Raw genomic sequence first — 17,533 nt, forward strand, 5'->3', positions numbered from 1 at the left:
TCTACCTGGAATCTCAGAGAACTATATCAGGAACCAAAAGATTAACACTTTAGGTAACTAAAACGAAGCTTATATTGATTTTAAAGATAAATTTAATGAAACAAGTGTTTAAAGCAATGTAAAGTTTCCAGTATTCAAACTCCATGTGTGCTGAAATTGGTCTACCATCCCTACAACTCTACACAAATGTGCATCCACAGACACGGGCATTCTGTATGCACTGGAAGTATACCAAAACTAAGAACACTTAAATTTGTGAACTCAGATTGTACATGTGTTCATGTGTGAATACACATAAGCTTTTATATAACAGGAAAGATTCTAATCCTCAGAAGCCCCTTTACTTTTAGATATCAATTTATTTTACATTTTTCCTAAATTTAACATGTTACCTGGTGTATTTAAGATTTACTGAGAGAATATTAGGGTTGATAGCTGGTACAAGTACTAAGTAGTCATAAGCAAAAAGGTCATGGGACTACAGGAAAAACAAATTAAGAGAAAATGCAAATAAAGACCAGTGACTGTATCAGGAGAAGAGTTAAATTAAGCAGTTTAAAAATAAAAAAGGAGGGCCGGCCTGGTGGCACAGCTGTTAAGTTCGTACATTCCACTTCAGTGGCTTGGGATCTCCAGTTCGGATCCCGGGTGTAGACATAGTACCGTTTGGGAAGCCATGCTGTGGCAGGTGTCCCACACATAAAGTAGAGGAAGATGTGCACAGATGTTAGTTTAGGGCCAGTCTCCCTCAGCAAAAAAGAGGAGGATTAGCAGCAGATGTTAGCTCAGGGCTAATCTTCCTCATAAAAAAAGGGAAAATAGGGGCCGGCCCGGTGGCGCAGCGGTTAAGTTCGCACGTTCCGCTTCTCGGCGGCCCGGGGTTCGCTGGTTCGGATCCCGGGTGCGGACATGGCACTGCTTGGCAGCCATGCTGTGGTAGGCGTCCCACGTATAAAACTAGAGGAAGATGGGCACGGATGTTAGCTCAGAGCCAGGCTTCCTCAGCAAAAAGAGGAGGACTGGCAGTAGTTAGCTGAGGGCTAATCTTCCTCCAAAAAAAAAAAAAGGGAAAATAATCCTAACATTAGGTCAAAGTAGAGGAGAATACGTTTAGAAGATGAGAGTCACAAGAAAAAGAAGGTCCCCAAAAAGAGAGAGAGCAAGAGAACAAATTAATCACTTATGAAAAGAAGAAGATACATTACAGCTCGTACACATTAGAGAAGATCTCCTTTACAAGCCAACTGCTAATTATTGAGTCAAAGGAAAGATGAATAGTTGTAATGATGCCCCATTCTCCGCCCCCATGTGGACATTTCTTGTTCTGACAGTATAGGATGCAAGGGATTATGATGTAGGCAAGTAGCATTAGTGGGTGTCCTTTAAGATGCCTTAATATTAGAAAGGTTGGAAGCCATTGGGAGGACATAGGAGTGGCCTTTGGGCAACAGTGTCCAGAAACCTACTCAATCCCAGGGCTGAGCAGCTCTCGCTTTCTTTCCCTTCTCCTTCCTTTCAGGCCTAGGTGGTCTGGCAACGGATGACTGGCTTGCATCAGTAGAGCGCAGAGCTGTAAAGGATCATATTCTTTCTTTATATAACAATGCATAAGACTTTTCTTGCCTGCTTCTAGAAGTATTTCTAAAAGCATGAGCAGGAAATGGCAATGAAAACAATTCTAAACTAAAAGAAACTTATCCTCATTCTATCACCTTAAAAACACAACTTTACTCCTGTATGGAGCTCTTTCATGATGAGCATGCACTGACTGTACGATAAGTAATTGCGGTTTCACATACAAACCTAATCTATATTTTTGACCTATATAAGTAGATAAATATAATAATGGATTACGAGTTATTTATCAGCTAAAAAGTCCTACAAAAATTAGTTTATACTGCTTTAAGGGAAGTAAAATGTATATACATTTTTAATGCTGTTCATCTTCTGATAGATAAAAACACATTTCCTATATTATTAAAGGTGGAGCAAGAGTATTTACAGTCTCCTTATTATTACCTGCCTACTACAAACTTGCCCTTTTGGACTCAGGGCCCCACTTATCATAGACTATAAAAGCCACAACCTTGTATACTTAAGTGTGAACCAGGTCAGTATTCCTTTCAAGATTAAACTCTGAGGAATAGCTCTATAAAACGCAGATCCACTAGAACTTTGAGAATAAACCAATAAGGAGTAAAAAGTTGGAGTAAAAGCAGCCAAAAGCCTCTGACTGGCTCTATTCACCAGCAATTTCTAACAATAACAACAAAAAAACAATAAAAAACTCCAAAGGAATATGCAGGTTTATAACCCTCTCTTCTCTGTACTAAAACCAAGACACAACGAGATCTCATTTTATAAACTCTTACTCACTTCCTAGGTCATTCTCAGATAAATCATCCTATTTACACTCTGTGTACAGTTATGGATCTTTAACACTATTCCACAGAAGTACTCGGACTTACTGGTAAACCTACTGCATCAGGGTAGCTTAATTTTATTTGGTCTACGGAAAGTCTATTTATATAAATATCATTAGTACTCTCCATTGTGAAGAAAGGAAGAACTTTAAATACATAACCACATGTAGCATAAATCTAACAGCTTCAAAGAAAGACACATACACACACACACACACACACACACACACACACACACACGAGTGGCTGAGAGGGAGAGAGGAAGAAACCAAAAAGAGAGAGAGACAGAAAAAGAAAGGGAGGGAGTTTGGGGAGGGCATGAAGTCCAAGATAGCAAAAAAGTCATTCTCAAAGACTTTTGGAACTGGAAGTTGACATATCTTTATTTTTTTAAATATACCCATATCTTTTAGCTTTCCCTTCCTCCACGCAACTTACAAGCTGTAATACAGAAATTGGTTTTTATATTGCTTTAGAAACACAAGGTATCTTTCTCATTGATGATAGTGCCTTCATGATGGTGGTTTTAGTGTATTAACAAAGCAATGTACACATTAACTATTACTATATTTCAAGCAAGAAAATAGCAAAACTATACGTACTAATTATTTTCCTATTAATAACTTAAATTTTCAAGAACCCTAGGCTGACAATTAAATTACAGTGTCCTAAGTGTGATTACTTCCTGATTCCTATTGATTGACTTTCCACAATTCTGTGTGCAAATGCATCTTTAGTGTGCTTTGCAAGTGTCAGGTATTTACATACATATTTAGAGAGACAATCAAAATGGTTTTATAAGTCAAACTAAATAACTATCCATTTATTTAGTTGCTATTTATCACATAATCTTACCCCAAATTTTCTACTTTGAAAGTCAAAAGTATAATATATCCAAATTAGCCAAGGATCATCCAGGTCTTTTGTCATAGTGGGTCCATTTGCTTATAATTTCATCTATCCTATGGAAATTTAGATTTAAAAAAATGCCACACATGCATGTGTATTTTACATACAAACATAAAACATTTTAAAAGGTATTTATGCAAGTGTGAATCCAACTTAAATAAATATTCATAAAATAAGTAAACTGATATACATTAAATTGAATTATTTTTTGATATATGGAAAAATTAGATAGAAGTATGTTTATGTACAAAAGAAAACATTTTAAAACTTACTCTCAATATTGAATCACTAACATGCAAAAGGTTTTAAATACAATTTTAAATTTGAAAAACCTCAAATGTCCTTCTGAAAACCTAGTAGAACTGAATTACAAAAAAACTAATTGTTACAACAAAATTGGAAAAACATAATTTTGTACAATTTTCCTTAGGAAATTTTATCTTAAGGGGGAGAAAACCCCTTCTCTCCACAGAAGTTTCAACAGAATCCATCACGTTGAATCAATGAATTTGATGCCAATACCTACACGGAATTGTGAACTTCCTAGCTATTTCCTGTGATTATCCAACTGACTCACTTTTTCTCGCATGCACTTGAGTGTTGATCTGCTCAACAAAAGGGTTTTATACCACATGTCAATGAGCAAGTATTACATTTTTGTGAATGAATTAGCTAGCCCTCTCTTGTACTATATAAAGAAAGTTTCCTGGACTGACACCAATGATCACATTGGTAAACTTAATTAATATAACTTCTCAATAATTAATATATATAAATAAATTTTAAACATAAAAATGTAAAACTTCAATATACTCATAATATCCCTGATTTTCTGTAAAAATTACTAGAATAACAGGTGATTAAAACTTTTATAGTTATTTCACCACTTGCAATCTTAGTATCTAGAACAATATTTCCAAAAGTGAATTCTACAGGTAAGTATTAGGTAAAAGGAAGTTTCCATGGAAAAAAAATTAGGGAAAAGCTGTGTTAAGCAAAATTAGACGTGTTTCTCGACATAGGATATTTCAAATCATTTTGAGTATATGGGAGGTATATAGAGTATGCAGCATTTCCAATTGGAAGCAGACTCTTTTTCTTTCTTGGTCCAATAGGACACTAGTGTTCCCTTGCAACATTCTTATTAAGACATTTCATTAATCTTTTTCTCACGACTTTATCCAGAAGCAAAACATACAGTAGCTCACTAGCAACATGGTTAAAACTTATTTTTTGCAATGAAGTTACAAATTCCAATTAATAAAAGCTGTATACCATTAATGATGGTACTTGAAAGAAAAGATCATTCGGGATTCAGTTCTGAAGCTGAAATAAAGGATTTTTTTTTTTATATTGTCAAGGAAACTCAGCATTTGACTACGAAATCATGCAACTATTTGATAATAACCATCAACCAACCATACTTTTTTGCTCTTTTACTCATTAAATTAAAAGAAATAAAACATACTTTTCCCTATACTTGAAATTTGACTTCTAGCAATTTGTTTTTAATTATAGCAGTGGGTGTTCCAGAGTTCTCTCCTATTTCATTTTATGATTATGACTTTGAACTGAATACGTCACTTGCCAGCATGGAGGGAGACAAGTAAGCAGCTGAGTAAATTGTGGCTTATTCATCTGGAATAGCAGTACCAGGCACAATTATGCTTCTGCATTTGTATGGTGCAATACCTGGACATCTATACAGCTTTCTTGCCTGTGCAATATCTCCTTTGCTTAAACGGGTTCGCTGACCAATTGCCGGACGTATGCCATTATCATCACGTGAGGGGAGAATGGTATCCAGAAACATCCCCCTGCAAAAAATCAGAAGCAAGCCACACATAAGTCACCCAATTAAGACATATATATCTGTTATAAATATAAGGTTATTTTTTTCAAACTCAAGTCAATCAAAGGGGAGATACACCAGTGCTGATATTTAAATAGTGTGTCAGACTTTCAAAACACTTTCATTAAAGTAGAAAAATAATTGTTTGTTAAATGTGTATACCTAGTATAAAGTCAATGACGACATGCACTTTTTCCTTAGAAATGTATATGTTTTTAAAAATCTAGAATTCTATACAGTCCCCCACCAAGTACACTATAGCTTTTGTTTTGGCCTCTCAAGCAGATCTAAGAACCACTTAGATTACCAAGTCGTAAAACAGTTCTTCTTCACAGAGATAAATATCTTGAGATTACTAAAATTGTAAAAGTCAAAGTATGCAAAAGCTAATATTTTTGAATTAAACTACTAATTTAACCTAAGTATTGTATGAGTCCATCTATTACAGTATATGTTAAAAGAACAAGGAAAAATAGAGTGTCAGATTCTAGACAGGACATTTTAAAGCAAAACGGTTTTGTGATACACACACATGCACATACACATATATATAGTATAAAATTTTCATGGTAAAATTAATAAGCAAAAAAACTAAGGAATGTCCTAATAATGTTAATTTATAGATATTGAATTGCTTTTCACCCAAGGTTGTGATAGAAACCATTTTTCTTAATGTGCATGACTAAAAATTCTGAATATAGCGCACTAAACATACAGTCTAATTTTTGAACGAATGTCAACATTTATAGCTCTAAAGGAACCACTGAGCTTAAAGGTTAAATGGGCTGACAGACTGCTGCAAGTGGTGAGACGGATGGAGTGTGCATATGAGGATTTTCAAAGTAAGAGAAACTTCCTATAAATGCATTTTAAGTTAAGAAATACAATTGTAAAAAAATCTCTTAAATTTGGAGGAATGATGGGACACTCCTTCCCAAAATTTATAAATGAACAGATTGTATTTAAACTGCAGGTTAGAAGAATAACATTTTCAGCTCCTTCCTTTAAGAAATATTTACTAAGCTCTGTTATCTGACTGGATTTATAGCAGTAAATAAAAGAAACAAAAATTCCTCCCCTTATGATTCTCACATTCTAATGGAGGGAGAAAGACATTAAACAAAGATTGATAACTGAGATAGTGACAGATACTATGGAGAAAAATAAAGACGAGAAGATGGCTATTGATTGTCCAGTGATGGGGTAGCTTTTAAATAGAGTGATCAAAGAAAAACTCACTTGCAAGTTGACATTTCAGCCAAACATGAAGAAAGTGAAGGTGAGGGCAATGTGGGTAACTGGGAGTAGAGAGTTCCAGAGAGAGAGAACAAGAAATACAACCACCCAGAGATGGGAAGACCCCTAAAGTGTTTGAGTGCCAGAGAATTTAACTTTAGCCTGAGGAAAACTGTTACTATCTGGAAGATGGTAAACAGAGGAGTGACGTGATCTATGAGTAATTTATAACTACTCTCCCCAGCTTCTGGGTAAGGGTAGTATTGCTCTTTAGATAAAACCTGGATAACAAATAGAGAAAGGAACTCTTTAAAACCAAATCTAAGTAACTATAGAACTACTTAATACACTACCTGAGATAAGGGAGGGAGGTGGTAACTAACGATTTATGGGAATTGACCATCAAAAGTAAAGCTTGCACATACTTAATAAGATGCAACTCCAGCTAGGCCAAGGCAGTTGAAGAGGAGGTTGAGCTACAGGGTAGCATTGAGAAAAGCCATTCTTCAACTGTGCTGCATGAATCAACAGACACATTAAGCAGGCAAGTCCAAATTAACGAAGTATTACAATTTTTGCAGTACTTCAGGACTAACATAGTCACTATTTTTTATTTCTATATCTAAAAACAAATTTGTAGTCTTTGAAAAATTTTGGTTTTTCCAATTTTCAAAAGAAATTCAATTTAAAAAGGTCAAGGACATCTTGGAATAGATATATTCAAACTCATACAGTGGAATGATGGATTTGGCTCCTTCTGCCTGCTGAAGTAACATCCCTTCCATTCGGAAGGGGTCAGTCATCCAATCTTTTCTTATTTCTTTGTGGTCAAGAAGTTAACAATTCAAAATAAAATAAAATAAAAAAAAAAAGAAGTTAACAATTCTCTCCCTCCACATCCAGGCCATTAAGCAATTGCAGGCTCTTCCTGAACTTTCTCAGTGAGTCACTATCAATAGGCCAGAGACAGATGATAGACGGGTTCGCTTACTAATCTTCATTTATTTTATCTATATTGGAAGAGTGAATTAGCTATGCTTTTTAAGAAACAATAAAATTTTACAATTTTTTATTAATGAAAAATGGGCAGTCCCAGTTTGCAAGCATTTACATTGCAAATTACCTAGGCATATGAAGCCCCCATATATCCAGCACTGTTCTTCCCACAAGTAAGGACCTAAATCTGTTGATGGGCAGCACTGACGAAAACAACTAAAACTTTTATAGACCCTCTGGATTCAGAATAGAAGAAACCATAAAACTTCAAATGCTTACATTAATGGAATGAAAGACAAAAACCACATGTTCATCTAGCTGATGCAGAAAAAGCATTTGACAAATATCAACACTCTTTCAGATAAAAACACTCAACAAACTAGGATTAGAAGGAAACTACTTCAAGATAAAAGATCATATATGAAAAGCATACAGCTAACAACATAGTCAATGGTGAAAAACTGAAAACTTTCTAACATCAGGAAAAAGGCTAGGATGCTTGCTCTCAACACTTCTATTCAACATAGTCCTGGAAGTCGTAGTTGGAGCAATTAGGCAAAAAAAAAAAAAAGAAGAAGAAATAAAAGACATCCAAATTGAAAAGAAAGAAATAAAATCATCTCTGTTTGCAGATGACGTGATCTTAAGTAAAAGAAAAAACCACAGAGAGTCTACAAAAAACTGTCAGGACTAATAAACAAATTCAGCAAAGCTGCAGGATACAAAACCAAAATGCAAAAATCAGTTGCATTTCTATACAATAATAATGAACAATTCAGAAGAAAATTAAGAAAACAGCTCCATTTAAAATAGCATAAAAAAAACTACTCTGGAATAAACTTAACCAAAGAGGTGAAAGACGTGTATGCTGAAAACTACAAAACACTGTTGAAAGAAATCAAAGATGATACAAATAGATAAAAGGACAATAATTATGTATGAATTGAATGATTTAATTTGTTAAAACGTCCACACTAATCAAAACAATCTATAGATTCAATACAACCCTTACCAAAATCCCAATGGCATTTATTACAGAAATAGAAAAAACAGTTCTAAAATTCATATGGATTCTCACAGGACCTTGACAGCCAAAAAAAGTTTGAAAAAAAAGAACAAAGTTGGAGGACTCACACTTCTTGATTTCAAAGCATATTACAAAACTAAGGTAATCAACATAGTGTGATACTGGCATAAAGACAGGGCTACAGACCAATGTAATAGAATAGGGATCCCAGAAATAAACCCTAGTGTATACAGCAAATGACCTTCCACAAAGTTGCCAAGATCACTGAGGGGGAAAAGACAATCTTTTCAACAAATTATGTTGGAAAAACTGGATATCCATGTGCAAAAGAATGAAGTCAAACCCTTATCTAAGCTATATACAAAAATTAACTCAAAATGGATTAAAGACCTAAATATAAGACCCAAAATTATATAACTCCTAGAAGAAAACAGAGGAAAGCCTTTATGACATTGGATCTGGCAATGATTTCTTGGATATGACTCCAAAAGCACAGACAACAAAAGTAAAAATAGGTAAGTGGGACTACATCAAACTAAAAAGCTTCTTCACAGCAAAGGACACAATCAACAGAGTGAAAAGGAGAGAAAATATGTTCAAAATATACATCTGATAAGGGGCCAGAATATATAAAGAAATCCTACAACTCAACTGTAAAAAGTAGAATAATCTGATTAAAAAATGGGCAAAGAACTTGAATATACATTTCTCCAGAGATGATGTACAAATGGCCAACAAGCATATGAAAAGTGCTCAACATTATTAATCAGCAGAGAAATGCAAATCAAAACCACAATGAGACATCATGTCACACCCACCAGGAGGGCTACTATCAAACCACCCCCCCAAACCAGAAAATAACACACATTGGTGAGGATACAAAGAAAGGAAACCCTTGCGCACTGCTGGAGTTGTAAAATGGTGCAGTTACTACAGAAAACTAAAAATAGAGCTATCATATGATCCAGCAATCCTACTTCTGGGTATACATCCAAAAGAATTAAAAACAGGGTCTGGAAGAGATATTTGTACACCAAGGTTCATAGCAGCACTATTCAAAATAGCCAAGAGGTAGAAACAACTGAAATGTCCATCAACAGATGAATGGATAAACAAAACGTGATATATACATACAGTGGAATATTATTCAGCCTTAAAAAGGAATGAAATTCTGACACACGCTACAACATGAACCCTGAGGACATTATGCTAAGTGAAATAAGCCAATCACAAAAAGACAACTACTGTATGATTCTACTTATATGAGGTATCTAAAGTAGCCCAACTTCATAGAAAAAGAAAGTGGAATGGTGGTTACCAGGAGCTGCAGGGTGGGAAAAACAGAGTTGCTATTTAATGGGTGTAGGATTTCAGTTCTGCATGATGAAAAAGTTCTGGAGATAGGTTTCACAACAATGTGAATGTATTTACTACTACTGAACCATACACTTAAAAATAGTTAAGATAGTAAATTTGACGCTGTTTTTTTAACTACAAAAAAAAAAAACCTTCAAATACTTTGGAGGTAGTGGCTGAGAACTGTGCCAAATATTTCCTCTCCTGAAATTCACTTATTTAAAAATATGTATGAGTTAATAAATATCCTCTTTAAAATCAAAACAATAAAATAATGTGAAATTAATTAATTCCTCTAACAGGCAGACATGGTTATTTTCACTATAGAATATAAACTTTTTAGAAAAGTAAATAGAATAATTCTGAAACACTAAGAAAAAATAATAGTTCGAGGCTGGCTGGCATGTACCACCAAGGTAACCACAGGGAGTGACAGACTGCAAGCTTCAAGAGCAGAGCAGCTTATGGAAAAGCAACAATTTAAACACATAAAAGGAGTACAGAATAAGGGGAAATATATATTCGAAACTTTGGCACAGATTCATTATCTATCAAGGATAGGAAAAATAAATTCTTTTCTCCACTCTCCAGTACCTCCTCTGTTTCAAAGAATCAAAACTCTGTTTATTTCTAAATAATATAATTCAGCAGCATAAGAGAGGCATCTTGGCTGAACTGAGACCCAAATCCCCATTTGTTACAAGTTTCTGTGGAAAACTCAATTCCAAATATTGACCTAAAGACAAAGTTTCATAACTCTTTAAGATAAATTTCAGGCCAAATTGATGAGTGTATTTCTACCAAAACTTAAATTTAACTCTAGAAACAGTAAATATTTGGGTAGTTATTATATTTGAACAAATATGTGTATATTATATATACTTCAGAAGAAAATAATTTTTAAAATAGTTAACACTCAATTTTTTAATAATAAAGTTTAGCCTTAAAAAAAGCATAATTTAAAAATGTATCCGAGTATTAGGAGTTCTTTACACATCTTTTTTCACTTTTTACCAAGAATTTCTTTTTAAAAATTGGAATTAATTTGAATTTTTTATCTTCTTCCTGACCCTACCTTTAGAAACAGGTGTTAATGATTTATGAAATGGACATGGGTGGGCAAAAAGAATGAGCTGGAATGAACATATGAGTGTAAAATGGGCATAAAATGGGGAAAAGGGATGATTTCAATGGTTTAACAGCTCCAAATTCCTTACCTGGGGAACTATTTGCTTGATGACATCATCTTTAGAGTGAAGTAGATCAAAACTCAAATTTATTACACTCTCAAAAAATAACATTCAGTCATTGATTAAATAATTTTAAGGTTAATGAAAGGTGAAGCTCTAAATTATATGAAGTAAAACATTTTCCTAACAGTTTCTCTGGGAAATAATTTAGTATAGCAATTTTTGAGTATAACTAGCACTTAAGCAATAAGAGAGTATAACATTCCAACTCAACAATTCACTTGCAAATGCCTAATTTTCGTTAAGTAATGCTTTGCCAATTTAACAGGTTGATTGGTTTGGTGATCATTTTAATTGAACTTTTTTATGATTTAGGAATATAAAACAGTTTAAATAATTCATACCATTTTAAATTTTACTTTGAATATATGTATTTGATAGGATATGTGAAAATATGTTTTTAAAATCTCAAATGCCTGGTGTTGGTTATAAACGCCAATCAAATATTTTTCGTACTTTATGGCAGCAATGTTTGAAAGTGGTTCTAGTTCTCATGTTAAACATAGTTTTGCGAGGAGTCACACAGAGGAAAGGAATTAAAAGTCAAAAGGTATAACCTGAGACTCCAACCTTGAGAAGGTGTTCCTGGCATAGTGCATGATGCTGTCAAAATCATATCGTTCTCCAAGGGAGTTCACTTCTCCAGGTTCCATCTTCAGAAAATTGTACTCTTGACCTAAGCATCAGGCACAGACAACGTTTCAGAAGGCTTTTAACAGATAGAAAAGAGAGCAGAAGAGCCCTTCCTAGGCCTGCATTTGCTTTTAATTGAATGGCTGATCTTCATGCTGGTTGTATTTACGTATTAACACCCAGGTACGCACCAAGGTAACATCCTGTGCCACTGTGTTCACCTTAACATCATGTTGAAAGAGTGATACTGAATTTCATTAATAAGTTAATTTCAGCAAACAGGTAGATTACCAAAAGCATACCCTGGATTTGTTTCCTATATATACTCTTTCATCTTCTCATATTTGATTTCTTTAAAATCTTACTGCTTTTTTCACTACTGTAGGAATGATTATAAAAAGTTACATTTTTATCAAATGAGTTTCCCACCTTTCTCTGATGACTATATTTTCCAAGACCAGCAAAAATTATCTTTCTATTTTCTTTAGATTCCTTCTATGAAACACTAGGAAAAAATATAAAAACAATATTTGTACGTACACATAACCCTGCAGGCATTAGCTATGGGACTTTGTTACTAAAGTTAAAGCAACAGCAGCAAACTTCACTCAAAACTGAGACAAGATTCTGTGGGATGAAAAGGAGCCTCTACCTGGAGGCCGTTTTGATCAGAAGAATATGCTTTAGAACTTAATTTTTTTTTAACTTGTCACAACTGTTACTTTAACTTCCGGACATCTTCATGTTAATAGGTTCCTCAACCGCCTGTTTTGTATCTGTACTGTAATATTATTTCCTGAAATCTGAAAATAACAGAGTTAAATATGCAGATTTACACCAATAGTTCCAGCAGCAGAGAATTTCCTCAGATAGAGTTTATGTTTCAGGAACTCAGTTTTCACAATCTCGGCAGCCAAAGACGGCTGCTTTCATGGCTCATTTACGTAACTTAAAAAGCTCTGAAACATCAGACCATAAAGGTGAGCTACTAGGATTCAAAATTCAAAGTTGGAGTTCAAAATGGAACTATTACAACATTCATCTAACCAGATTTTTATTTCAATTGCCATATTACTACTAAATATAAAAATATCACTTTAATAGAAAGTTTTCCAAAAGGCAATACAGAAATTGAGTGATGCCATGGAGTACATCTCTCTTACATGTAACAAAGAAATCTGGTGGAGCCGGGAGAGTGGTGTAGTGGTTAAGTTCATGTGCTCCACTTCCACAGCCCAGGGTTCATGGGTTCGGATCCCAGGCGCAGATCTGCACGCTGTTCATTAAGCTGTGTTGTGGTGGCATCCCACATACAAAATAGAGGAAGATTGGCACAGATGTTAGCTCATGGCCAATCTTCCTCACCAAGAAAGAAAGAGAGAGAAAGAGAGAGAGAGACAGAGAGAGAGAGAGAGAGAGAGAGAGAGAGAGAGAAAGAGAAAGAAAAGAGAGAGAGAGAGAGAAAGAAAGAAAGAAAGAAAGAAAGAAAGAAAGAAAGAAAGAAAGAAAGAAAGAAAGAAAGAAAGAAAGAAGGAAGGAAGGAAAGGAAGAAGGAAAGAAAGAAAGAAAGAAAGAAAGAAAGAAAGAAAGAAAGAAAGAAAGAAGAAAGAAAGGAGGGAGGGAGGGAGGAAAGGAAGGAAGGAAGGAAGGAAGAATGAAAGAAAGAAAGAAAGAAAGAAAGAAAGAAAGAAAGAAAGAAAGAAAGAAAGAAAGAAGAAAGAAAGAAAGAAAGAAAGAAAGAAAGAAAGGAGGGAGGGAGGGAGGAAAGGAAGGAAGGAAGGAAGGAAGAATGAAAGAAAGAAAGAAAGAAAGAAAGAAAGAAAGAAAGAAAGAAAGAAAGAAAGAAAGAAGAAAGAAAGGAGGGAGGGAGGGAGGGAGGAAAGGAAGGAAGGAAGGAAGGAAGGAAGAAAGAAAGAAAGAAGGAAAGAAAAAGACGGACAGAAAGAAAGAAAGAAATCTGGTATACTTGAGTATTAAGGTTGAGAGAATCAGCTTGAAGTTACAGAACCCAAGTGCCAGAGTAAAGTGTTTTAGTCCATCTTTCAATGAATTCACACAACAAATAGCTTTTAATACGCTGATCAGACCATATAGTGAAATACATGCTCCACAAATCTCTTGTGTGTGTCTGAATTACAACCATTCTCAGGAAATACCCTGTTTTATCTTCAATCTCTGATAGAAGCGACAGTTAAAACTCTCCTTCATAAGGAATTTTAAGTGTATGTTAACGTATCCAATTCTAAGGTGAGATTTTCATAAAGCTGCAGAGCTTACTTTACAGATATTAATCTAGAACCCAGTGGAGGTTTCAACTTCAAGCACAACATGAGAACATATTCTCTAATTAAAGCAAAAAGTTTCATAAAAATTTCTGAAAGTGGAACATTAAGCAACTTCAGTAATACATTTTGATGCATATCACTGAGCATTTAACTGTATATGATACAGTGTTTTTGTGATAGTTAAAAAGAACATGGCCATACATGGTCCAAATAAAGAAAATTAGACCAATTTCATGATAGAAGGGAAGAGGATCAGATACAGAGCACCAGGGGAACCCACCCTAAACGACAAAAAAATGATGAGCCTCTTTCTTGAAGGTATATTCTAAGAAGGATTAAAGTAATCCAACCCTTATACCAATTTGGTTCCTACCACAGTCACTAATTTTGCATATAAATGCAAAGCTACAGTCTGCACTTATTAGACATTGCCCTTGAATAGCACTTGATCTGAAGTTTCTGAACCAGGGCAAGTGATAAAATTTGTTGAAGATTAATCTCCAATATGAGTTCTTGCACACTAGGATTTCCCTGCTATAGAACTGCTGAATACTCAGGAAATCTCATCCAATAAATTACTTTTTTCTATTGGCCTGAATGTTGAGTCTACAAAAGTACAGATAGCCAAAATTTGCGTAGCAATGTGCTAAGTATTATACATTTACATACTACATATCCATTTCTTGCTTGTTTTAGGTGCATATTTATGTTGAATCACAGTCTATTTTTAAGAGTAAGAATCATTCTCGAAAGTTACTTCCTTTACGAGTCATTTTGTCCACATAATAGAGGAAACTTAATAACTGTGGTTAACAGCAAACTTCTCACTTAACTGATAGTTGAAATAATTTTCAGAAATACTATTTCCTCCTTATTCCTCTCCTAATGACATAAACTATAAGATGAACCTTGAGAGCTAGCTCAGGAGTTAGAGTCTTCTATTCTGTGACTATACATTTTCTTTAATTCTCTTCGATATTCAATACTACAGATGAAGGTAGTCCCCCGTTTTCCCTGGGGGATATGGTCCAAGACTCCCAGCAGATGCCTGAAACCATGGATGTTACTGAACCCTACATATAGTATTTTCTCCCCTATATGTACATATCTATGATAAAGTTGAATTTATAAATTAGGCACAGTAAGAGACTAAGAATGACAACTAATAATGAAATACAACAATTATAACAATATATGAATAAGTTAATGTGGCTTTTAGCAACCTCAACATACAATTTTTTTTCTTTCCTTATTAAGTCAAGAACTTTTACCTTTTCACTTGAAGGAAGCACTTTATGGCTTCTCTTTGGCATATCCAAATTGGCAGCATCACTACTCTAGGGGCTTTAAGGCCATCATTAAGTAATAAAAGGGTTATTTGAACACAAGCACTGTGATGCTACAATAATCAGAAGGCTACTGAGTGACTAACGGTGGGTAGTGTACACAGTGTGGATACGCTGGACAAAAGGATGATTTACCTCCCTGGCAAAAGGGAGTGGGACAGTGTGAGACATCATCATGCTACTCAAAAGGGCACACAGTTTAAAATTTACGGATTATTTCTGGAATTTTCCATTCAATAGTTTTGGAACACGGTTGACCGAGGGTAGCTGAAACCACGGAAAGATAAACCCGGGATAAGGAAGGACTACTTACTTCATCATTCTAGCAAAGGTCTCTTCCCTGGGACATCCCATTCAGTGATTTTTAACCTACTTCCTAGACCAAACTTTCTTAGTCTTTTGGGGGATTTGCTGCAAAATGTTGCATAAATATTGGTGTTCCTGACTTTCTATCTTCAATCTTACTTTCTTCTCCCTCCAGCATTTCCCTAGACAGTCAAATCCACTATCAAATTTTTGTTTCCAGACATATTCTAAAGTCTAGACTCACCTTTCCTTTCTCTACTAAACATCTCCACTCGGATCATCCAAAGGATTCTCAAACTCAAGGATATGCTAAATGAAATTGTTATTTGTCTTTCTCCCTCTCAAAAATATATTGCTTTATCCATATTTCTTATTTCCATGGATGGTGCCACCATTCATCCTGCTGCCTAAAAATAAAACGTTGAAGATTTTCCCTCACATAATCATGTTCCTCTTAAAATATTTTTGAAAGATTATTCCCTCTTTTTCCTCTTGATCTGCACCACCCTGAAGACTTAGTCATCTCATAAACTACTTATTTCAGCTTCTAATATGTTTTCCTGACTTCAGGTCCATCCTCCCCACCCCCACCTCCCCATTTCCAGTTAATGATCCCTACAGCTGAACAAATTCTTCTCTTTTTAAAATCTGAACTTGCTCTGCTTTCAATCCTTCAATTATTCCCCAGTAGTTAGAAGATAAAATCTAAATTTCCTAGCTTCATATAGAAGATCTCTATGATCTAACCTCCCGAGGTAAGTGCCAACTAATCTCACTTGTAATTTACAAGGTAGCCATAATGGGCAAATAAAAAAGGTTCAATTTTCCATAATTGTAGCTTTGATCATGATGTTTTTTCAGCTTAGAAATTCCATCACTCTTCTGTGCTCTTAGAACGCTTCTACTTTACTTCTAAATTTCAGTTCCTTTGTAACATCTCCCTCAACTCACCAAGGCGCATTTTGTCACATCTTGCTTGGACTAATGGTATTCTCAAGAAATGACTACTGTTGCTTTTCTCACTCATGTGCAATCATCTGCATATACGGACATACTGTACATTAAGCTTTGCAATTTTCATGACAGTATCTCCAATGTCTAATAGCGCCTCAATAAATAATTGGTAACAAATATAGGATGAGCAAATAAATATATCAACGCCATTAATTACAGGAAATTCTAAGGAATTCAATGTTTGTAACTTAAAACTGGTCATGAATAAAGAAATAAGGACACACTTTCCTTTGTATATTCTTGAAATATACACTACATTGTACGACAATTCCAACCAACGAGATTTTTCTTTTGGAAATTGAAATGTACTGATCTCTGTGAATTTATGAAAGTTAAAATAAAAAGCTATAAAGTGAGGCTATTATCGCACATCAACTGTCAAGGGAAATTAAATTTTAATTGTATATTATATTTCAACCACTGAAAAAATTCTTAAGAATTTGTCTTTAGGGTAGTCAGGTTTAATAGTCAAAGAAACTATGTAGACTATCCTGAAAATGACACTTCTCTGGAATTTTCTCCAGAAATTGTCCCTGGTATAACATAGATTCCTACAGTAGCAGCATGTTTCATGGCAAATGCTGAACCCTTTCTAAATCCCTACAACATAAATTATAGAACTAGGTATAGAAAATGCTCTTAAAAAAGAAATATTTAATAATATTAATCTATGATTCAATAGCCTACACCCATTCTTAGAAAGCGCAGAAGTTTTTATACAAAAACAGCTAAATCTTAAGGAAAAAAAGCAAGCCTAAAAAATATTAAGATCATTCACTATGTAGGAAAAATGAAAAATATAATATCATCATGGGTATTTTTTAATCAAGCAAACTGTTGATCTATAATATCAAAAAAATCAGTTCACTTTTTGTAAGTTAAATGCTAAATAGCATAATT

At 34.5% G+C, this 17,533-nt stretch overlaps 1 protein-coding gene across 10 annotated transcripts in view; it reads right to left on the minus strand.

The window, feature by feature from the left end:
• TLL1 (tolloid like 1) overlaps window positions 1-17,533 on the minus strand; it is a 192,952-nt gene that overhangs the window by 77,721 nt on the left and 97,698 nt on the right. For all 10 annotated transcript variants that reach the window (XM_008538033.2, XM_070608244.1, XM_070608242.1 and 7 more), the window contains 2 exons: window positions 11,620-11,725; window positions 5,025-5,149 (listed from right to left, as the gene is read on the minus strand). In XM_008538033.2, the coding sequence (XP_008536255.2) occupies window positions 5,025-5,149; window positions 11,620-11,725 (231 nt within the window). The remainder of the gene's footprint in view (window positions 1-5,024; window positions 5,150-11,619; window positions 11,726-17,533) is intronic.

This window comes from Equus przewalskii, chromosome 2 (genome assembly GCF_037783145.1).
Source record: "Equus przewalskii isolate Varuska chromosome 2, EquPr2, whole genome shotgun sequence".
NCBI classification, from domain to species: Eukaryota; Metazoa; Chordata; class Mammalia; order Perissodactyla; family Equidae; genus Equus; species Equus przewalskii.